A 23,875-nucleotide genomic window follows, 5' to 3' on the forward strand; every position below is an offset into this window, starting at 1 on the left:
GAACAGGGGCAGGAAAGCATCTGCAGCGCTGAGGGAGCATCCTCCCACACCAACATCTTCTCAGGCATCCCGCCGGTGAACCCATCCTCGGTGACCACACCAGACCACACCAGGGACCAACCATGGCTCCGCTGGGACAGGGCAGCAGCTCCGGTGACACCAGGCCCGGTCAGGTCCTGCCCATTCTGCTCAGTTGACATCACCTTTGATGGACCAAAAAGCGTCTTGTCCTGATGTAAACCCTCTGCATGGATGAGCACTCCCAGCTGAGCCACCCAAAACCTCAGTATCTTAGTCCTTCTGCCTGCAAGACCAGCTTTTGAGCTGGACTCCAGGCTTCAGCCACTCTGGACTATGGCTTTAGCATGTCAGCAGGGTCTGCTTACCCCCTCTGGTTCTTCTGTCATTGCGGGGAGTTTGTGCAAGCTCTAAAATACGAGACACAGCCCCAGCAGAGATGTCGGTTTTTCTTTCTGACACCATACACAATGCAAATGAATGCCTGAGTGACAGAAGACAGATAATTTCTCAGTTGATTTTCATGGCACTGCTTTAGTTTTACACCACATCCACGTTGCAGTCATCCTTTTAATGCAGAGAAAATGCGTGTCAGCTGATCTCAGGTCAGTTTCCGGGAGCGCAGCGGCTCAGCACTCTGGCAGATTGGCTGCTTTGCTGGCAAATGTCTTGTAGTCAAACCTATTTCCAAGCAGAGCTGCAGACACTTAGCCTGGCCTGATCCAACGGACCCAGCCAAAAATTGTGCCGAGGAAGAGAACACGTGGTGAGGAAGGGAAGAGAGACCAGGTGTTTCATCCCACACAGAGCAGGCTGATGCTCGAAGACACTGTGGCTGCCATGACACATCCCACGAGTGGACCTATGGCTGCCCATGCATCCCCACAGCTCCAGGCACATCTCCATGGGACCAGGCTCCTTGCTGAGGGCTGGCATCACATTTCCTGACTTCAGTGAATGCGCAAGATCAAAGACTAGACAGCCTGGGCTAAGGTGGCTCCTTGTGCTTGAAGGAGGCTGGTAGAAGGAAGAGAAGATGGGGCAGCACCATCACCTGCTGCCCAGCACCTGTCAGCAACACAGCACACAGCCTTTGTCCCACCTGGGCACTGCTCACCCCACCCCCACGTCCATGCACACCTCTCCATGTCACTAAAACACACGTGTGGGCTTGGAAGTTAGTTATTCTGTGGAAAAGTTTCTGTGTGGCAAAGCAACCTTTGCTGCTGCTACCCAAGACTGATGGGATTTCGTGTATCTGCTGCTAAGCAGACAACGAGTGAGGACCAGAGTGCTGGTTTTAGTCTTTTTATGTAGGAATTAAGGGAGTTACATTTAAATTTCCCAACATACTGTGTAGTCCTTGCAGAGCATGATCCCAAATCTACTGCAGTCATAGGTGACACATGATTGATTAACAATCAATGTACCCCGTGCCACATGTGCTTCTAGAAATAAGAGGATGCATCTTTCTGGGGACTTCTCAGTCCCTCACCCAGGCTGTCCCTTTTCTCCTGCTGCAGCCAGGCAGCCCATGAGCAGGGCAGGCAGGAGACATGTTCTCAGAGCCTTCCCATCTGCACCTTCTGTGCAGCGGTTGTGCACACACTACAGTTTTCCAGCACAAACACCAATTCCTAGAGTTTGAGGGCCTCCATTTTAAAATGTGTTTTCAGAGGAAAGTTCTGCTGTGAAAACCGAGCAGTCCTTGGAGCACCTTCCTCCATTTTTGCTAAGGTGTGTCATTCATTTTTTTACTTAATTTTCCTTTCCCTGAACCCATTTTTTTTTTTCACTGATCGTATTACATTGCACCATACTGCACTGCAGTCTATTTTAGTGTCTTGGCATTTTCGCTTGTTTTGATAAAGTCAAAAAGAGAGAGAATACTTAATTCTCAAAATATTTCATTTCAATTTTTGCCATAGACATCAGGTCTGTCATTGTAGTTTACCGCAGGACAGATGTTTCACTTTCAAACAGTGCTAACTGCAAGCAAACTCCCTCCAGCAATCACCACACAGAAAGCAAGCCTACAGTCTCAGAAAACAAGGCCAGCGAGCAGTAAAAATGCTAAATTCAGAATGGCTACAACCTCCCTCCCACCCAAACCTCTGCACAGGTCATCCTTCAACAGCAAATAGGGGCTTGGGGTGCAGGGGTGCGTGGGGGGTGTGGGGAATGGGGGTGCCTGGGCGTGCAGGGGTGCCTGGAGGCGGCTGGGGGTGCGGGGAGCCGGGGTGCCAAGGAGTGCCTGCACTGAGGACCATGTCTCCAGTATTCCCTTGGCCATACAAACACTGGAAGCAGGACACAGTCGGTTCATCACAGGTCAAGTTGGCAAACGCTTCCTAACGCCATGAAGTCAGGCAGATATTGATTTTCCCAGTCTTTCGTTCAGAGCCAGACAGACCTTTCAGTATACGCAGAAACCAAGGCTCAGGATGCAGGTGAGAAGCCATCACCATGCTGTGCTCAGTGTGGGCAGCAAACAGGCCAGTCAGAGCCAAATGCCCAGGAGAAACAAAACGCATCCACCCCAACACCCATCACACTAGGACACACTCGGCAGCTGGGCTGCAGGGCTGGGACGTGATGGCAACACAGGCTCTGCTCTGCCATCAGTGCCGCCGGCTGCTGCCATCGGGGTGCTCCTGGCACAGCACAGTGCAGGCAGCATCGTGCAGGAGCACAGCAGCCACATCACCTTCCTGCTCATGGACACAGGTCATGACATGCTTTCCACTTTGCTTACTTTGAGGATCTCAGTTCTTGCTCACAGTCAAACAAAGTTTGTCAGGAAACTGCCTGATTGATTTTGGTGGCTGGGCCTGGCTCCTGAATGCATCCAGCACATGAGGGCAGAGCCACTCCAGCACTCGAACCATTACCGGCAGCTGTGTCAGAAACTGGGCACACCACAGTGCTCAAAGCTCAGAGAACTTGTTGTTTGTAGCTGCGATGCTTCTGTAAACTCATATTTTTTTAAACTCTGGGTACTGACATAAAACAAGGAGACATACATGTAGAAAAAGCTGAATGCTTGGAAATCATATAGCATTTTGTGTGCTCTCACATCGCTGTTACACTGGTCTGAGAAACATCACAAGCAAGGCAGTTGAGCTCAGCCCTGCAAGCACAAGCCAGAGTGGGTCAGCGCTGGTGACTTCCCTGCACCTTGGAGGCAGCACCTGCACAGGGCTCAGGACCAGGCCCCTGGTGCTCTGCTCTGCTAATCTGAAGCATAGCTTTCCAAAACATCAACTAAATTAGACCTCATGTCTCCCTAATTACAGTTAGCTTTTTCCTATTGTGTTTCCACCAATGGACAGCCATCAATAACACCAAAGCCAGAGCAGACAGGAAAGGACTTGTGGAGGGCCAGGGATGCAGCTGCACACCTCGCCCGTGGCACGCTGTGTGCTGGCTGGACACTGAGCTCAAACCACCAGTACATCGGGGGGCACATCACCTGGGGCCTGCTGTCACCGCTGGTTTTGAGAGCCAGGCAGACAACAATCTGTGAGGAAACCCTTTGTAAAGCAGTTCCTGCCTTCCCAGAGGGGAGGACAGTGGTGTACCCTCCAGGTCCTTTGCAGAGGGGACACCCCAGGTGCCTGGAGAAGACCCGGGAGCTGCCTCGGTGGGGATAAATGGACCTTGTGCAGGGCAAACTCTGCCAACCATGACGGGAAGTTCCTCGAAGCTGATCCTACAGGGCAAATGCAAGTAATGAGCAGAGGGTGAGCTTTAAACGTTTCATCTGCAAGAACCTCATCTTTAAATTTCTGGCTCTGGGTATTTGGGGCAGAGATTCATGTTCATTGTAGCTGTCAGTGTAATGAATCCCAAACACAACTGTCTTTCAGGAGACAGAAAAATGTTTAGTAACATAAAAAAAATCCAACAACGGCAACAAAACACTTTTTAAATTCTCAATGTTGCCTTTATAACCAGCAGCATTGCTTAAAGATGGGCAAAGCATCAGACCCGTAACACTGAATGACCCATCACCAGGGAACAGCCTCTGTGTTCAGCTGCCACCAGTGTCCCTGTGTGACTACCTCAGCAAGCTGCAGAGAGACAGGAGAGGAAAGGGTCCCGTGGTTCCCCCCGGGCACAGGAGGGACCTCCCTGCTGCCACCTGATGCCTCCAGCCCTCTCCTCCCTGCCTAGAGGTGAGGGTGGCTGCAGTGCTGGGGGCAGCGTCCCTCGATGCTGACCACACACTGCATTGCCCAACATAGCATCCTCCACGGTGATGGTCCACAAGATCCATAACAATGGCCAAGCCAGCAGCCCTGGGCAGGGCTCCAGAGGAAATGACCACAAACCCCAGTTTCCACCACTCAGTGCTAAACAGCCACGTCAGGTCACAGATGGGCCACAAACAGCCACTTAACTTGACAATTCCCAGCTGTCCCACGGGCAGGCGGCACCGCTTGACTCCTGGAGTCCCAAACCCCGGTACCATGTCATTGTGTGGAGGGGACGGTTTCAGTGGTGAGGTCTGGCTGGAAACAGCCCCCCCAGCTCCACAGCCCTCGACATCGCTGCGTGCCGCTGCCGGCTGACACAACTGATTGATTTGACTGAAGGTAGCCAAACTGTCACTCAGGAGGTGCCCCCTTGGTACCTCTTCTGGCTGGATCTACTTGAAGGTGGGATTGCCTGAGCCACTCCTGTCAGGGATTTCAAAGGGAACAAGCAGCTGAACGCAGATCTGACAGCTCTGCCACTGAATTAGGGCTATTTGCATGCTAATTTCCACCGTGCTTAACTCACTGCCAGACCTGGTGCGAGAAGCAGCCTCTGCATGTTTGGAACAATGCTTGACTGATCTAGCTGCGTTAACGAGCAAATTATGGTAATTTTGTTATTACAAATGCATAGAAATTTCCAAAGAGTGAAGCAATACAATATGTTTTCTCTCCTCCTCCTCACTCCTAAATATGGACCCTTTTGTTTATACACACTTTGCCTTGCTTACTTGTGTTTAGATATGCACAGCATCTCATGTCGATGGGAGAAGGCAGAAATGATGGCTGGAGCAGAGGGAGCCCGCAGAGCAGGCAGGATCGGCTGTGCTGCGCGTGGGACACTTGGGACCCCGTCCCCAGCTGGTGTGCCACAGCAGAGCCTCGGTGGTCAGGGGTTGGGACTGACCGACCCGAGTTGAGGACTGGGTCTGTGAGGGGAAGGTGGCTTTAGGAACAGCAGATCTAAAGGCTGTTGGCTTCCCAACAAATCACCTTCTTGCCCTCTCTAGTGTAATTTCTAAATCAATTTAATGAAATAATATGTGACAACAACATATTGAAAACAATATAAATTTCATCTATATTCTGTGCAAGCGTGGTAGTTACATTCCTGAGAGATGAACACCAAAACATTTCTGCAGGCTTCCAAGATGCTGGCAGACCCTCATTCAAAATGTACATGAGCAGTGGATAAACGTGTACCATTTACTTAACTGCTTCATTATTAATTAAGGGAATCATTTGTCAGTTGATTTGCAGTCTGATGTTGCCTCACGACAACTGTGATGGCACATCACTTGCTCCATCATATGTGGTGAAACTTCTCTGTCATTTGTCTTCCAAGATTACAGGAGGGTGGAGCAGCCCCAGAGGTGGGACAAAACAGTAAATTTGCTTAACCAGAAAATGTCAGATGTCAATATTTCAGTCCTTTGACGGTGGGTCTCTTCTGGCTCTGGCAGTTAAAGCTGTGGGTGCTTCTGTGAGGATCTGCAGGGTGAAGGTATTTTTGGGGTGCTCCAGGTGACAGCTGGGTTTCAGCTATGTGAGCTGCAAAAAGCCACAATAGCAGCACAAAAAAAATGCATGCCCATAATCCGAGCAGAGATACATGTTCCTGTTGTAGCAGCAGCATGAAGGAGGTGGGGCAGACAGCAAATGGACATAATAGTCACCTCCAGGCTCCAAGGACGTAACTTGTAAATGCTCCACTTCACCAAAGAAATGTTAGGGTTTATTCCTCAGTTGCTTTAAGTCTTTGTAGGACAAAGTACCTAATTTTACTTTTACTGGCCAAAATAGCATCACTGTCCAAGTAACCCAGCAGTTCCAGCTTTTGGCTGTGCATCAGAGAAGGACCAGTTGAGGCCTACCACTTACGCCCTCTGTCATCAAACATACTGTAACTCACTTTCTCTGCCTCTGCTTTTAATTTGTTTACCTCCCAGTCACTTTGCTTTCAAATATTTACTGCTGCATGTCAGGAGGTTATAAAATGCTATCACAAAACTTCAGCAAAGGCAGAGCCAGAATGCATAACATTAACACAGGAAACTAACTATGAATAAAGACTTCAGAGTGCTGGAGTAGGACCAAGCCCCACCAGTCCCTGCAGGCTTTATTCCAGAGCTCTGACAGCTGAACTGCTGTGTCCCAGTCCCACTGTGACATGGGGCTCACAGTCCCGCTTCCCCACAACCCTCATTGCCCCCTGGGCTCCGGAGGGGTGAGGGACACTCCTCTCCTGTCCCTCACAGCTCATGTGGGAGAAACAGCCCCGACCTGGAAAGTTACAATCCCACTTCTCCTCCGTGTTAATATCTGTTAGCCACAAGGAAAAAATGCGCTTGGAAACCGCGTGTTTTGTTTATCAACACCATCTCCTTCTGTTTTGCACGTTAGAACTAGCATCTTCTCCTAGATAAAAGATTGCTAATGATACTGTTGCTATTTTTTATGCTTTTCTTTTCAAAGCCCCGTTTTGAATGTCACTGTTTTCAGGTCTCTTTAGTCGGGTAATTGCACATAGACTTCATATAAAGGAAATTCATTTGTTCAGGGTCACGGCATGGTTTTTCATTAAAAACAAATTACCGGTGTTCAGAAAGGACATCTGGGTTTCGAGGGTCCCATTAATGACTATATTTTCAGCATCACTATTCCGGACAGTCTACCCTTTCCTGTCACCCAGTGTGCAGAGCCCTCCAGGAGGGGAGGGGACATGGTGAGTGACAGTCTGGGGAGGGGAGAAGTGGGGGCAGGTGAGGGAGTCCATCCCCAGAGATGGGAAGAGGGAAGAGGGGGGTACACAGGAACCAGAGGGCAGCAGGCTCAGCTGTCCCAGAATTTATGACACAAGAGCTGGAATATGTATTTAAGTGAATGATCACAGCTACTTGCACACAATCTCTTTCCAGCTCAGCCACAGCACCATGAGTCTGCTTGCCAGGGCAAGCAGATGCCGCTTTGCCCAAGCCCCAGCCTGGTCCTTGCTGTCCCAAATAGAACACGACTCCTGGCACGCAAGCTGCAGCTCCAGCACTGCTCCTTGTGTCCTCTCCTCTGTCCCTGGCCAATGGCCACCGACTGTCCCATACACAGGAAGACATAGACCTTCAGACACATCTCAGGAGGTAATCCCACAGACATGAGCAGTGATCCATGGCAAGAGACTTCATCCAGCACTGGAAGGAGGCTGGTGGTGTATGGAGCAACAGAGGACCACGAAAAGAGCCCAAATGAGCTGTGATGGTCCCCATCCCCATGGCAGCCCAGCCCACACAAGAGGAGGTGCAGAGCTGGAGAGACGGTCCAGCCTCTCAAAGGTGAGGGAAATACAGCAAAGCTGTGCTACCTGTGACCAGCAGACCAGTGCTGTAGCAGCTGCAGTCCCTTTCAACCACTTCACCTAAAAAAAGGGTCTAGGTCCCTCACATAGATCATGGAGTAAAATCCCTGGGAACGCTCCATTTCCCAGGGATGTGCTCCCAACCAGCTGCTGCTAAGCTCCTAAAGCCAAATCTGCAAGTGTGGGGTAAAGAGAGAAAAGAGAGCAAAAGTTGCCAGCAGAATACAGCACCATCTCCATTAGAAGAGTCAATCAGTCCTGGGAATGACTCTTTGGAAAGGAGTCAACAAAGGGGGATGGCTCCAGGCTGCAAGGACTGGGTGGTATGGAGGAGATGTGCCTTGCTTCTGCCTGGTCTTCCCAGGAGTTGAAGGGACGGCTGCTGGGGAAACACTACTCTGCTTTTCCAAAGTGACAGCAAGTAAGGGTACAATCACAGTGTGAACAAATAATAACAATAGTATCAAATGGAAACCAGGAGATAATTCCTGCATACAGCATCTCATTAGCCTGTGGGATCCTGTGCCCAGAGGTAGTACTGAGACCACAAATCTAGTAGGAATCAATAGTGGATTAAACTTCTAAATAGATAAAGAGAACATACAGAGACCTTCACTAGACAAAATAAACATTTGCAAGGGATATAAACTTTCCTACTTCAAGGTATAAACCGCTAGACAATGAGGATTAAAGAAAAGTGTCTACTTCAGGCTCTGGGAGCTGCTGTGTCCCCTGCCCCAGTTGAGGATGGCAGCGTCTCTTCCCGGGACCCCCAGGTTCCTATGACAGATGTCAACTGATGCTGTTGACTCCTGCCTACTCCCAGCACACCCAGGAATATTCACCAAAAGTCACAACTTTATGCTGGGTCCACCCACCTTTCCCCTCTCAGCCCCAGTCTCTGGGGCAGGAGGGAGCCAGAGTCTGGGCACGGAGCCGGGGTGGACAGGGATGCTGAGACGGGGTCTGGGCACGGAGCCAGGGTGGACTGGGATGCTGAGACGGGGTCTGGGCACGGAGCCGGGGTGGACAGGGATGCTGAGCTGGGATCTTGGAGCTCGTGCTGCCAGGGCTGTGGAGGGGTGAGACCCTGCTTACAACTGGGACAGGGAACATGGAGGGAGATTTCTCCCAGTCCCTGTGTAGACATTAGGCACTGTCCAAGTGATGGGGGGTGGGGGGGAGTGCCCTCACAGCTCCCTCCAGCCTCTGAGGGGGATTCATGGCTCTGTGATTAAACAGGTGGTTGGGGTCTAGGGCAGAGCTGTCCCATCTGTGCACCTGCATGGACTGCTGGCATCACTACTTTCCAGAGAGGGACTTGTTCTGCTCTTAACAGCTTGTGGACCCCATCTCTGCTCACAGAATGAGGCAGAAGCATATGAATTCCTGATTCTGCAGCACATTTTCAGTGGTGCCATAATCAAAACATTGAGTTATAGAATTATGGGGCATTTCAAGATGGAAAGGGCTCCAGGATGCTCATCACTTCATCCAGCCTAGCCTTGAAAACCCTCAAGAATGGAGACTGTGCAGCCTCTCTGAGCGACCTCTTCCACCACTGGAGCCTCCTCACAGGGGAGGTTTGAAGCTTTTCCTCATACTCAGTTTGCATCTTGCTTATATTAACTTATGCCCACAGCCTCTTTGTGCTGTGGCCCCAAAACTGCACTATTCCCACTGTAAATCCATGAGTGCCACCTGAGGGGACCATCCCTTCCCTCTAGCTCCTGGCCCTGATGTTGCTGGTCGTCCTTGCTCCAGTGCACTCTGCAGGATGACACTCCGCTCCCCATCTGCCCACATCTGCTCCAGCAGCCAGTCATCCTCAGTCTGTCACAAAGTGTTCCCTTCCCTGATGAAGGTTTTCATGTTTGCCCTTGTTGGATTTCGTATTCCTTTCCAAACCTACCTGGATGCCTCCAGGTGAAAGCCCTACTGTGGAGCACACTGACGGTGCTCCTCAGTGTGGGATCATCTGAAAACCTGAGGAGGCGGATGAAGAAGACAGAGAGGACAGACCCCTGGTCAGACCCCACAGCGCCACACATGCTACTGGCATCCAGCTGGAGTGTGGCATCAGCCACCACCTCCAAGCTTGACCACCCAGCCAGTTGTTTTCCCATCCGTGTGCCCATCTGTCTGCACCGTAGCATTGCCCTTGTATCCTGTACCACCAGTATCCAGTGCAATCCCGCCGCCAGAGCAGGAACACCCAGATGAGGTTACACAGGAAGGTGTCCAGGCGGGTTTTGAATGTTTTCAGAGAAGGAGACTCCACAACCTCCATGGGCAGCCTGTTCCCATGTTCTGATCTCAGTTCATAAAGTTCTGGACTGAAATCGAAGTCGCATGTTTGCTTGTTTGGTTCCTTTAGAGAAAAGTATTTGATTAATTTATGCTCTAGACCAAAGCAGTCATTCCTGAGCCACATAAAAAAAGGAAATTCCCTATTGATATACAAGTCCCTGTTTTTGCAGGTAAGGAAGAGAGGCGGTGTAGTGGTGCAGTGGGATGCCCTGTGTGCGCCCTTGCCCTGGGAGCAGCAGTGGGGAAGAAACTTCTCCTGTTCAGGTGCACAGAGGGGAGCTGGAGGAGAGATGAGCACAGAGCCAGCAGTGGAATCCGCACAGCTACCGTGTCCAGTGTCCAGCCTGTTGATGCCCAGGAGCTGGATCATGTCCCCTGCCCTGCAGCCCCACTGCAGACCCACAGACATGGGACAGACGGGGGACAGCACGGCCAGGGACGGGGTTGCTCACAGCAGCACCAGCGATGGCAGCAGCAACAAGCATGCAACAAAACACAGCCCATGTCTTATCATGTATACATTTCTCCCACGTCTCTAAGCACTTAACTCACACAATTACTTAATTATGGCAGAAATTCATGGCTGATGATTAAAAATCTTATCAAGGAAGCACATTTCTAGCACAGACTCTGAAACCTCCAATGAGGCAGCAGCAGGTTATGAAACGAAACTCTGAGACCTGGTACAACAAACGCACTCCCTTGCCTGGGCCCTCAAGGACTGTGGCACTTTTCCCAGGGAGGCTCTGAAACTGGTCCTGCAAAGGACAGGAGTCAAAGAATTGAGAAGGTATTTTGGATGCTAGTTAGCAAATTCCCACTTAAATGAGGAGAACCTACAGGAATTGCAGCTGACCTTCACACTAGCTGGAGCAGAAGGTTGTTATTAAAAGAACCAGTGAGAGGAACAGTGCAGTTATTCAATATAATAGGTCACACAAGCCTATGTGTAGTTAAAAATAAAATCTATTACCTGGGAAAATCAGCTCAGATGACTCTACATCACCGAACCCTCACTGCATCTCCTCTGGCTGAGCACCGCCAAGCCTCATGTCCTCCAGTTCTGCCACTGCACCCTGACAGCTGCCCCTGAACAGCTGGTAACCCCGATGTATTAGTTTCCCAAGTACCCCAAAAGAGAAGGAAGAGCAAGTATTTGCCTCAGCTGGGGAAAGAACTGGGGCTTACAGTCTGTTTTTCAGAGAAAGGTGTTCAGAAAGAACGTGGTAGATTCCCATAAGGTCTCTAAAGGCCTCTAAATGTGTGTGTTTGCCAGGAACCATGCATCAGATGATCACGCACAGCAGGAGGATGCCCCTGGGGCAAGGAGGAGCTCAGGACATCAGCAAGGAGCCAGCCCAGGAGGGACTAGGTGAGGGAAGGGACCAGTGGGGCAGGATGTCTGACCCTGGACACAGAGATGACTGACCGAGTCTGCTGCTCCAGGCCTTACATCGTAATTACAGCTTGCGGTCGAGCTGGAGAGTTGACGTGAGTTCAAATCTTCACGTGAAGCCATGGCTGTGCCACAGCGGCCAGGCAGGCCTGGCACGTACCAGCCATGGTGTCCACGTGTGTGTCCATGAGAAACAGCAGGAGGAAAGGACAAAACCTCATGCTCTTTTCAGACAAGACTTGCTTTCAGGTGTTCATTTTTTATCCTCACTCCAGACAAACTGCATCTGGTACCCTCACAGCAGCTCTTTCAGGCATTACATTTTGTGGGTAAAAATTGCCTTCTACACAAACTATAATCTAACTTCCATTGCTAGTTTCTAACTAGAATATATACATTAAATGGCTGATTTTTTCTTAACTCCTTAGAGTTATAGAAGTATCCTTAGCAATCTCATAAAATGCAATTTGCAGAACATAGAGCTGGTAACAAAGATTTACCCCAACAGAGCCTGGACATCAAATTACTGTCACCAACTCACAGTTCCTGTTACAAGTATTTTTTTCTAATTCACCACCTCCCAGAGCCATGTGATTACACACAAAATTCCACTTTGAAGGGTTTTTCCTCAGTAACCTTCTGACCCTGCTGAGTCCAAAGAGCTGGCTCAAAAAGCCTTATGGGCTTCGAAGGCAATAGGGGAAACAAAGAGAATTTTCAAGTTATCAACACTTTTAAAACCATACAACAATTATGTGCCAGATTCATGACTTTTATCCTAGGTATCTGGGCCTCAGAACATTGTTTTCTCTCATGACCAGCACCCTCCGCTCCCACTGGCCACACAGAAAGTGCTATCAACAGCATCCGCTATTTCTCATCACAATGCTCCAAAAAGGGAAGGAAATCACAGAAATACAGCATCCTGAGGACACCTCGCTGTCCCCCAGGAGTCAGGTGGATGGACACAGTTTTCCACAGAGGAACACTGAGGTCAGGATGTGTCCAGCCCCAAGGGCCAGTGATGTCCCCACGAGACACAGCAAGAGGGACAGGGTGCCCGGGTAAAACAGGTGGGCTGGAGCAAAGCGGTGCCACATGGGCAGCACCTGCAAGGCCCAAACTGCGGATCCCCAGCTGCAGGGGCAGGGGCTGGGGCCCTGTCACACCCTGGTGTGAGGGACGTGCCCTGGCTGTCTCCAGGCTGCGACATCTCCATGCTGCGCCTGGTCCCAGCGCCCCCCACCCCTCCTACCAGCGCTGCGGCCTTCATGCAGCCTCCAAGTGCCACGCTTTCCTCATTAAATGCTGGCTTTTTCCTTTCCTTTTGTTTTATTTTTCCCCCTCCTTGCTTTGAAGACTTACCAGGCACCATTCCTGTCAGCGCTGGAGCAGAGTAGCTGCCCTGTCCGGCCGGGGGGACGTGCGGGGGGTATCCTGGGAGGGTTGTGCTCGCCAGCTCACGACCTGAGGAATCAAACCAACAAATCACCGCGTGAGCATTGAGACGAGCGGACACGGGTTCACATCTCCCTGAGCGCCCAGAACACAGCCATGCATTTGTCATCGCCGCTTGGCGAGGACCACGGTGGGATTTCCAGGCTGGCAGGGAGGGGAGGGACAGTTTTCTTTCTCTATGAGCTGCCACAAAGCTCCGATGAAGTGAGAGACAGGAAGGGGAAGAGCAGAGCTCTGCAGGGAGGGGAACGCGCCCGCCTGAACTCCGGCTGCTCGTCTCTATTCCCAGGTTCCTCCAAAGCTCAGATTCGTAAAGTCAGAAACAGCAAAATGTGAAACAACAATGATCTTAATGACACTTTCCCAGAAAACTCTCAAGAAAATCACAGTGCATCGGCTGATGGTTTGCAGAGATCTAAATAGAAAGCGGGACACTGTTTCTATCTCTTACTAAAGCCACTTACAAGAAAAGAATCAACACTGGAAATTGAGATATGAAGTCAGCTTAAGATATAGTTTGCTGGGGTGCCAGAAGAAGGGATCAGATTCACAGACAGCCTGATGTAGTGCTCTTTACTTAGATGGCAGAAACACTTCTTTTTATTCAAGTACCCACAGGTCTTCCATGGAAATAACCCCACAGAAAGCCAGCAATGGCACATCCCCCATCTCCCTCTGCCCCTGGACCATGGTCCCCTCTCTTCACCCCTTCCTGCGTGCAGCTCCCAGGGACACATCGCTGCTGCGGAGCCAAGTCGGGACATGCAAACAGCACAACTTGAAAGTGACGTCCCAGCCCCCCCAGACCCTGCTCCTGCGTGGGACCCCAGGACAGACCTGTCCCCGCAGGCTGCTGTAGCAGAAGCTCAGGTAAATCGCTGTCTGCTGTGGCCACGGGAGGTCTGATAGGAGAAAGGGGTGTTCCTATGATCCCACCAGGAAGGATCCATCCCTCACCACAGAGGGAACCCTGGAACCCACCCATGGTCCTCTGCACTCCCACAGCATCCTTGGGCACATCACTTATACAAAGACAAGTTGCCTCCCAAGAGCCCTCAGGTGCATGGTAGCACCCAGCCTGGGACACCACGGACAGGTCTGCAGCAGCACACCGGCACTGCCATCCCCTCCGGGAGAGCAGCGGGCTGCCCTGGCCACAGCTCTGCTGCGGGCATCTGCTCCATCCCCTGCACCAGCCGCTCTGCCATCCTGACAAGTGGCTCCGCCAGAGGAGCCTCCCCCCGGCAGGGCTGTCCCCTCTGGCCACACCGCGGGCTCAGGGCAGCAGCAGCGCAGCACTGGGCTCTCAACACAAAGTGTGTGTTTCAGGAGAGAAAGGGACCCTGGCTGCAGGGACCCCAGCCCCAACGGTCCCCGCTCCTCTGACTGCTGCACGCAGCAACCACGCCGGCTCCAGCTGGCTCTGAGACATTGTTGGCCCAAAACAGCTCGTTATCCAGAAAAAAAAATCACTGTGAGTGCAGGTCCCTTCATCAAAACGCGGCATGTCAGATAAACAAGAAAAGTTACGTGACTTTGTTGACTTTAGCACCACTGACAAGAAGAAAGCACAGATTCTCGTGTTCAAATTGTTTTCCAGAGCCATTTGATTTTATGACAGTGTTTTTCTCAAGTCTCTACAGCTTGGAGAGGTTGAAACTAGACGTTTCCCCATGAGCCAAAAACATTTTTTAAATTTTGGTTGGCAGAGATTTTGAGCCATGACTTAATTTCAAACTGACATAAAAATATTTTTTTTTAAATCCTTCTTTTTTTGTTATCATCAGAGAAATGAGTCCTCATCTGATAAGACAGGAGGCAGGAATGCGAGTTATTGCAAATTAGTGCTCGTCACCCCGGGTCACGGCCACGAAGGCCACTTCCCCACCACCCTGCCAGGCAAAGGGGTCGGTGCGGGAGCGCTGCAGTGTCTCTCAGCACATGTCCCACTTTCCTCGGCACTCCACCTCCACAAATCGGGATGCGCGCCATTCCTCTCAGGCCCTTCCTACAGAATATTTGTGGTGCATCCACATCCTGAAAGAATTTAAGGTTCAAAACAATTGATTAATTTGCTCTCCAGTTCTAGGGGGAAGCCAGATCCCTTACGGAAGGGCGTAATGAATTCTAATTATTCAATGCAAGCAGAAAATGGCTCTTTTAGATTAAAATGTTCTCCCTTCATCGCTGCCCTGCTTTCTTCTCTCTGGCACAAAATTAAACTCTGATTATGCCACATCGACAGCCTGGGGAACGCAAAAGTATCTGTGATCTACTTAAATTTGGCTGCAAAGCAAAGCTGACCCGCAGCGCCGGCAGGGAGCACCCAGCTAAGGATTGTCCCTAATGCAGAAGAACATCTCACAACCTGACGTCCGTGCTGGTACCGTCATCCAGGAGCCCTCCACAGACCCCAGAAGGGATATCACAGCTCTTCCCTCCCTCAACGGTGTGGTGTCACCACGGACTGGCCCAATGCCTCATCTCCCAAAGGTGCCAGGACAGTGGGCGACATCCCCATCCTGACCCATCCCACACTGACCACGCCCCACTCCTCACTTTCCAATAGCTATTAAAAAAAGCACCATTGCCCTATAACTTATTTCAATGTATTGAAATATTACATTTTTCACTTTTCCCAAAGCTACTGTCACCCCCAGCATGGTTAGGATCACTGTCAAGGGCACTGAGCAATGTAGCCACCACTGAAGACACCAAGAAGAGTAGGATTGCAGCTCCTCCCTAAGTGAAGATAACACAATTCATGGTCTGTTCCACAGGTGTGATCTTGTTTCCATCACATCTCATTTCCAGATTCACTGTTCCGACATCTGCTGACAAATCTTTGCAGCAGGGTCACCACAGCCAGGCTGGGGCAGGGGCTGGGAGGAGGCCAAGGGGTGCTGGCAAAGGGCACAACTGCATGTACTGCAGCCTCACCTTGTCCTCTTAATTGCATGCAGTGTGCTTCCCCCACAAAAAGAGTGGAGTATTGCTGTCCTCTATGGCATTTTCCCCCAGTATTGGCAAGCTTCAATTGCACTGAAATGATTTATTTCAGACAAACACTAATAACCATGGCACAAAGAGAGGCAGAGAAGCAGACTCTGTCCCAGAGTGTTCCCACCCTGCTCTTTCAGGCAAAGCAGCCAAGAGGAGATGAACATCTGTATTTTAGTAGTGGGCCATGGAGACAGACAAAGGTCCTTCAGGACACACTTTTCCTGATCATCTTTGATCTGGGCTTTTTAAAGGTTATTCCAGATGGCTAAAGTTGGAGATGGGGTACAAGCAACTGCAGGCAGAGCTGCCTCACTGCTTGGCCCACTGGGCTGGTGTTGTGCAGGACAGAGCAGCTCAGCAACCAGCTCCAGCCTACAGGCAAGCTCAACTAGAGCAGAGCTCAGCAGGACTTTACAAGAGCAACTTCTACCAATGCTATGAGGCTACTGCCTAAAGCTTCACATACTCAAATACCTTGCTGGTTCTTGCCTGGAGTGGCCTCCCCATGGGGAGTCTGGTGGCCCCAGCAGTGCTGGTACCTTCAGCAGTATCTGCTGGCCTGCAGCTGGCATGCCTTGGTGATAGGGGGGACACATGGCAGCTCTTGTGCCCATTCAGCTTGGAGGAGGCAGTGGGTGAAGAAGACCCCACCTTCTTCTTTGCCCCACCACCTCCTCTAGGCCACCTCACCAAGCTCCTCCACATCACTGGAGAGCATCTCCAAGGGGCACATCAGCAAGGCAGCTCAGACCCATCACTTACCCAGCTCCCAAAGAAGACAGGACTAAGTGAGGGTCTAGGTGACCTGTGTGAGGGGGGATGCGTTCAAAACACAAACCATACACCATGCTTGTGTTACTGAAGGCAGAATAGACACCTGTTCTTCAGACAGGATGCGATGAGATTGGCAACGTCCTTCTCAGAATGGGAAGCACATCCCTTCCCCATCACAGCCAGATTTGGGTCAAGCTCTGTCTGCTCCATAGGTGACCTTGCCACAGATGATGCCCTCCACAGCAGAGGAGTGAAGCTCCATCCACTCACCCTCAGCAGCACCTGGGATACCCCAGGCACAGGCTGCAAAGGCCTGAAGGTGAGGATTTGGAGCTTTTAGCTGGAGTCAACATATTCTGCAGGCTCAGGAGAGCATCCATCAGCCAGATGTGATGGTGAGAAAATGGGCTGCCACTCTATGAGTATGCCGTGCCGCTCGTGCCACCATCCACCAAAACTGCAACTAAGCCAGAGACTAGTTTGATGGAGACAGGATAATAATACTAATAATACCAGAAGTTGTTTGTGTTTGGACAAAAAAAAGGTGGGGACAGCATGGGCATGGGTATCGTGTGTCCTCGGGGGAGCTCACACCTGTCCCTACAGGAGCTCACACCTGTCCCTACAGGAGCTCACACCTGTCCCCGCAGGAGCTCATAACTGTCCGTGCCACAGAGCCAGGGCTTTGCCAGGCTCTGAGCAGCCGAAGCACTTTCCGAGACAGAGCCCCTGCACAGCACCATCACTGAAATACTGCAAGGGTTGTGACACGCCCTTCTGCTCCAAGGAAAGCACTTAGCCTGGAGCCCCAGCTCCCTGCAGATCCCCAACAAGACCATGTGCAGCCACTGCTTTCACGGAGCTGCTGGTGCCGCAGGGTTCAGATGTGGCTCTGGGACTTCCCAGTGCACAACCAGCACCACAGAGCCCCCGTAAACAGGCCTGTGGGCCGCCTGCACTGAGAGGGAGCACATCCGACTGGGAACACCCAACACTGACAGAAGGACCCACCCGGAGAGGGGCTGGGGCTTGGGACTGTGCAGCTGGACAGCTAAGGGTTGGGCAGCACCAGCACCCAGCTGGCATCAGGGAGCGGAGCCAGCACCTCTGTTACAGCCATTCCTGTATTCACAGTCACCACAAGCTCACACAGACAGGAAAAGTTGCACATCATTTTCAGTTTTAGACATATCTCTACCAGAATTTATCCCGCATTACTCCAAAAGACAAAATATGATGATGCCGAATAACAACAATATCAACTGGCACTGCAGGGCTGGAGGGCACAGCCACACGTCAAAGTGCTTGGCTCTACACACACAAGATATGCAATAAATGTCTGTCCCTCCATTCACCAGGAGCTGGCAGCGTGCTCACACTGAAAGCAAATTATAATTGCCAAAAAAAAAAATGCAAAGAAGTAATTTTCTTGCATAAAAGAAATTATTTTGCAGCCGGATGCAGGAGAGGTCGGCAACCCCCCCAGGCAGACGTGGCAAGCAGCACTCGGGCACCAGCAAATGCCCCCGCTCCAGCACAGGCTGCCCGGGCCGGCTGGCACGGCTGTGTGCGTCAGCAAGCGATGCTCCCGGCTCCAAACCGTGCTGAAGAAAATGAGGGAACGGCTTAGAAACATCCTTTGGTTCACCTACCTTTTAAAAAAAAAAAATCAAAAGGCGGCAAAGAGTGTTTCCAAGTGTGTCTTTGTATACTACTGTGTGTAAACTTGAATCCAATTAACTTCAAATTTAACTACTAATGAAATTATCTCATTTTGCTATCAGCTCAGCTCTCATCCATGGCAGTAATTAACCACTGGGGGTTGTCACTCCCAGACACATGACATGAGGACTTCCCCAAGCTCAGGTGCTTCAAACCCTTGCAGAATTCATTACCCTGACAGTGTGAAAACCCTTCACTTTCAATACCACAGGGCACCAACATGTTTTTTTCCCTTTATCTAACTGATTGCCAGTAACAGTATGAAAGAAATGAACCCACTGGAGAGGTAATTAATTACTGCAAAGGATACATTAGAAAATGCAGGGGGTCCAGGTGGTGAGGAGGGGGCTCACTGAGCCCCTTTGCTGCTGCCTCAGAACCAGCCTCTGCCATGGTGGGGCTCGTGATTCTCCCCTCTGAGGCGGCCAGCGTCAAGGGGAACCAAACCCCCACCTGCCGCCCCGCACACACCGCAGACGGGAAACTGCTGTCGGCTCGGAGCATGGTCAGCGGTTGGCGGTGCGGGGTTAACGGGTGAACCCACTGCTCCAAAGGGTGAACACAACAGGTCGGCGGCACCGGGACAGCCAGCCTGGCAGTGCTGCTGGGTCCCTGCTCCCATTGTCAGCAACACTGCAAGGTGTCAGCCTGTCTGAAATGGCCACTCGAGGCAGCTCACACCCCATGTCACGCCCAGCATCAGGGTGCTCCACCGGCAAAGACCAGCGGCTCTCTGAGGTCCATCTCACACACACACCCCCCCTCTCCACCCCTGCCCAAAACCCCCCTGCTCCCTTGCAGAGGCTGCACTTCACCTGACTCTGCATGTCTTTACAGAAAACAATTCTTTGCAATGTAGGCTTGTGCAAAGAGAAGTGAAGAGATGCCACCACAGGGGCACGCTGTGACCTGCCCACGGGACTGCCGAGGAGCAGGGCAGATGCTCCCAGCACTGTTCTGCTCGCTCTGCGACCCACAGCCCTGTGCTCGCGCACACCAACAGTCCCGATGTCTCACATGAAGATGCTGTGTCACGACAGCGCACCAGCAGAACGGGCAAACCCTTCCAAAAGGCAGCCAAGTGGGACTGATCAGGCTTTTGGCTGCACTCCCTCTGAAATGGCCTCAGGTGGTCTCAGATCCCGCAGCACGATGGGAGCTTCAGCTCCTGGACATGGCACATGGCACCACCTCCAAGTGCCCACAAATGTTGGTGGCAAAGAAAGGGAAGTGCACTGGCACTGCTCTGCTGCCAGGTCCCCAGGGACCGTCACCCTGTCTCCGGGAGTCAGCATGCATCACTCCATCAATGGGCTGTGGCAGCATCCCCGCCACATCAGGCACAGGCTGCCCAGCAGTGAGAGAGCAGTGCCTCACAGACAGGGGTGCATTTGCTTGACACCAGAAATACAAACAAACAAACAAACAAGCAACAACAACAACAGTAAACAAACCAAACCAAACCAAAAACAAAACCAAAACAAAAGCAAAGACTGATAGAGATGGTGTTTTGGAAGCAACTTCATCTCTGGGAAGCAAATTCAGATTTCCAGCCTGTTTCAGCCAAACCTCTTACCAGAATTGACTTTTCTTCTCAAAATTCCAGCTTCTGCTTAGAAAAGCTCTTCCCCTCCCCAGGGAAGGCTGTGATAATTCTAACCTTCTTGTTTCAATCATTAACCTGAAGAAAATATTTTGGTCAAATGCACAACCCTGTTAGCAAGAAAAGCACCTGACAAGCTGCATCACCCAGCTCCAGCTCCCCTGCTGCCTGGGCACACACGTCACACCCAGGGTCTGCCCAGGGCAGAGGCACAGGGCAGTGGAGCACCCCAAACCAGAGAGGAGCGTGTCTGAAAAATGTCCAGTTTTACTGTACAAAACACCGCTCCACACTCAGCACTGCAGCAGCATGGCATTTCCATCATTGCTGCTTTGGGTCCAGAGTCACTGCACACGGCTCCGGCATTCGGTCCTGCCTGAGCACGGCTCAGACTTTGCATCACACCAATGCATCTCGCTGATGCATCTTGCCAATGCATCCCACCGATGACCATCAGATTGCATCTTGCCCCATTATGCCAGGAAAGGAGTCACTGCAAACAGAGGACCCTGACATTGAAACACCACTGCTGGTGAGTAACTTCCCTCCTGTGCTCATCTGGCTCTATTTGTGGACATCAAACCTAGTGCGGGATGCTTACTGCAATGAGTTACCTCTTCTGCACCTAATTAGAGGCAGATAAAACAGTGGTAACACACAGCTCACCTGTAATGATTTTGCTGACTCGATTATTCTTCTGACAATTAGCTCTGGCTGCCAAAGCCTCACAGGAATGTCAAAGTCTACTTCCTACAAAGCAGGTAATGTCACAGGTGTGACCATGAAATCAATAATGAGGCATAGCTCTTGCAGAGGGCATCCAGGTCAGATGGAACAGCCCTTAAATTAAACATTGATAAGCAGAACACAATTATCCATCATGTTTAAGTGCCTGCGTGAAATTAGCAGCCAGGGAATGGGATCAGTGAGGGAAAGATTAGTGGAGGAGGTATTGAAATGCACAGTGTCCACCGTGACTGGGGCTGCAAGGGCTTGTGATAGCAGCACAGTAATCTGCCATCAAAGCCATAAAATTCAGATTAAGCACACTGCACTGAAACAGGGGTTGCAGATGTGGGCCTATTTTCCTCCTCTGCAAGGCAGTGGCGGACATCTGAAGGAGCCCGGGGCTGCCCCTCATAGCAGCTGCCTCTGCTACTCCTCCCATCAACACAACTACACTTTTGAAATAGAGGCAGGGCAGGGAGAAGGAAAAGGAAGGAAGAATGTTACTTTCTGGTAGAGTAAAAATGCAACGGAAAAGTAGAGATGAATACTCCAGTCTGTTTTCTCTGTAATTTCTGAGCAAGACTCCCAGAACTGCAGAGTCCTTTGCCCTCACTCCCATGTCTTCTGGACAATCTCTTTTGGCTGCTGCTCTGTAAAACTCCTGTGTGTCTTCCTCACAGCCATGGAATTTTTGCACGCTGTGAACAACTCAACAGTCCAGCTTTGCTGGGTTTTTAGGGTTGCTACTATGAGAAAGCTTTGTTTGCACACTAGAGCTGAGCTGCACTGTCATCCACCTTGATCGTCAAAGTCTACCTGGGTCTTTCCCCACCCATAACACAAGCAAGGTTAGAATTCTCTGGTTTGACCCCTCATTTAATACACACACGAAGTATTGGAAGAGACATCTGTGTGAAGCCCAGGAACAAATACCACAGGTGGACAATGTCTCTGGTAGAACCCACCCCTACCCTAATTCTTGTATGGCAAACAATTAGCCATGTATTATACCAAAATGCATCAGCATAGTTTAACCTTTCCCTGTGTCCCACTAACTGAAACCTTCATGCCTCGCAAGGTCTTTCTTCACCCAGCTCAGCGCGGGCAGCGCAGCCGGCACAGCGTGGTTGTGTCTCAGGTGTGAGGCCACGTGCGTGGGGGGATGTGGGGAAGAGTGGGCATGGCGGCAGACAGGGAGAGGGTCTCACCACATGCCAGGTGCACAGCACTGACTGCAGAGAGGACAACTACCCATTGCTGGCACTGCATCTGTGAAGGGGGCACCAGAAGGAACGGAGGGCCAATGGAGGTGAGCATGAGAAGGATGAAGCCTTGTGGGAGGACACACAGGGGTCTGGAGGCATTTTATCAACATATTCATTAAATCCTTTCTGTGGGGTCCTTTCCCTTCTACACTCGCCTGGAGAAGAGCAGAGGAGCAGCAGGGCCCGAGCGGTTTTGGGATTGTGCTGCAGCTGGAGCAGCAGCTGGAGGCAGCTCCTCTGGGCTCCGCCTGGCACAGCCTGCGAGTCCACATGGACACTGCATGGCTCCTGCGGGCTTAAAACCTGTGAGCACCTCTTTGTCACTGAGGAGAAAAGCCATTCCCACAGGAGGGATGAACAGGCAGCTGCTTGTACACCCGTCCATGGCCAGGGGCATGGAACTGCCAGCACCACTGCAGACTGCTCATGCACGGAGAGACATGGGGAAAGTGTGCTCTGATGCTGTATCACTGCAGAGATACCCAGCCCAGCAGCACTGGGCAAGCACACAGCTTCCTGAGGTGGCCAAGCTGCGGTGTCCATGCTGGGGGTGTCATGGCCGGATCACAGGCCACACAGCAGGCCCGGCAAAAGAGCCAAGTGCAGCACAAAGCGGGGTCCCATCTGGGGGTCTCACCGTCCCCCCAGCTCCATCACAGGTGTGTGTGCCCTCACTGCCACTGCCTCTCGCTGAAAGACACTGTGGACTTTAACCAGGGCTTGCAGTTCTCTCGACTCAACATTGGCGATGTGGGATTGTTGTCATTGCATCATTTTCTTCTGCTCAAAATCAGAGAAAGAAGAAAGAAGAGGAAAGGAAAGCAAAGCAAGCAGGGACCGGCATGCCCAGCCGCACAACTTGGGACCAGGGCTGTGGGCAGCACATAGTAGAACATAGCCTTCAGGTCCACCTTTCTGCCAGAGCCAGACAAGGTCTTTGTTAATAAAATCTTTTCATTAAGGGATAGAAATGCCAAAAACCACCTGAACTGTGGAAATCTGGAGTTTACACAAGCAGAGAGGCTGTTCACTTGGGCATTTCAACTCCAAAAGCTTCTAGGGAAAGCTTCGAAGATGCTAGAACATCAGATTTTCCATAACTCTTAAAAAAAAATAAAATCCCATTTTAAAGACTGGAATGACTCCTCTACGTAAAATGCAAACTACTGACAACAGATACAAAAAGTGGTCCAAATAAAAACAATAGGTGCACGCTGCTCTGGACAGTGTTTGCCTTGTTTAGTACTTTCAGTTGTTCAATGTTACTCAGATTTGGATTTTTTCAAGACAGGAAAATCCATTCCCTGCCTCCAGTCTTTCGAGTCCCACTCAGAACGTGCGGCAGCAGGGGGGACCGCAGGCCTCTGCCACAGCCCAGGGAGGCTGGATCCCCTGTGCTCATCCTGAGACGGGGTTACCCTCCTGACCATGGGGCCATGAGGACCTGCCAGCCTGAGCACGGCAAAGCCCCTGCCGGCCCCTGGCCCAGGGCTCGCTCCCTCGGCCAGCATGGAGGAGAAGCGTCTCCTCAGACCCTGGGCTTTGGGAGCGGGGGAAGGCGGCTGGTCCTGGCCCCAACAGGACAGGGTCTGCTGGTGGGAGAAATGAGACCTCAAAGCCAGGACCTCAGTGTTCTTAACGCTGAGGCTGCAAGAGACGTTTCAGGTCTGGGCACACCATCACGTGGGGATGAATTGTAAAGGTGAAAACTGGCATTCCCTGCTGCAGGTGACATTGCGGAGGGGGCCAAGGCTTTGCTGAAAACAGCCTAAAATGGCACATCTCCCCATTTGCATTTCCACAGCTCATGATGCAAGAAGGAAGAGGCAGCACTGCAGACAATTAGCATGTGGGAATTGATGAAGCAGCATGAGGCATGACAAGCAGTTTCCAGGGGCTATGGAAGGAAGCCTGAGTGGGGAAAGGCCTGGAAGGATGGACACGCAGAGGTGTCCAAGGGACAGACACACAACGGCTTCCCCCATCTCC

At 51.3% G+C, this 23,875-nt stretch overlaps 1 protein-coding gene across 4 annotated transcripts in view; it reads right to left on the minus strand.

The window, feature by feature from the left end:
* PAX5 (paired box 5) overlaps positions 1–23,875 on the minus strand; it is a gene marked incomplete at both ends in the record, with an annotated part of 135,792 nt that overhangs the window by 17,415 nt on the left and 94,502 nt on the right. For 2 of the 4 annotated variants that reach the window (XM_080362628.1, XM_080362627.1), the window contains one exon: positions 12,698–12,799. The exons of the other annotated variants lie outside the window; for them this stretch is intronic. In XM_080362628.1, coding sequence (XP_080218754.1) covers positions 12,698–12,799 — 102 coding nt within the window. The remainder of the gene's footprint in view (positions 1–12,697; positions 12,800–23,875) is intronic. 4 annotated transcript variants of the gene reach the window in all.

Source organism: Nesoenas mayeri (assembly GCF_963082525.1).
Source record: "Nesoenas mayeri genome assembly, chromosome: Z".
NCBI lineage: Eukaryota > Metazoa > Chordata > Aves > Columbiformes > Columbidae > Nesoenas > Nesoenas mayeri.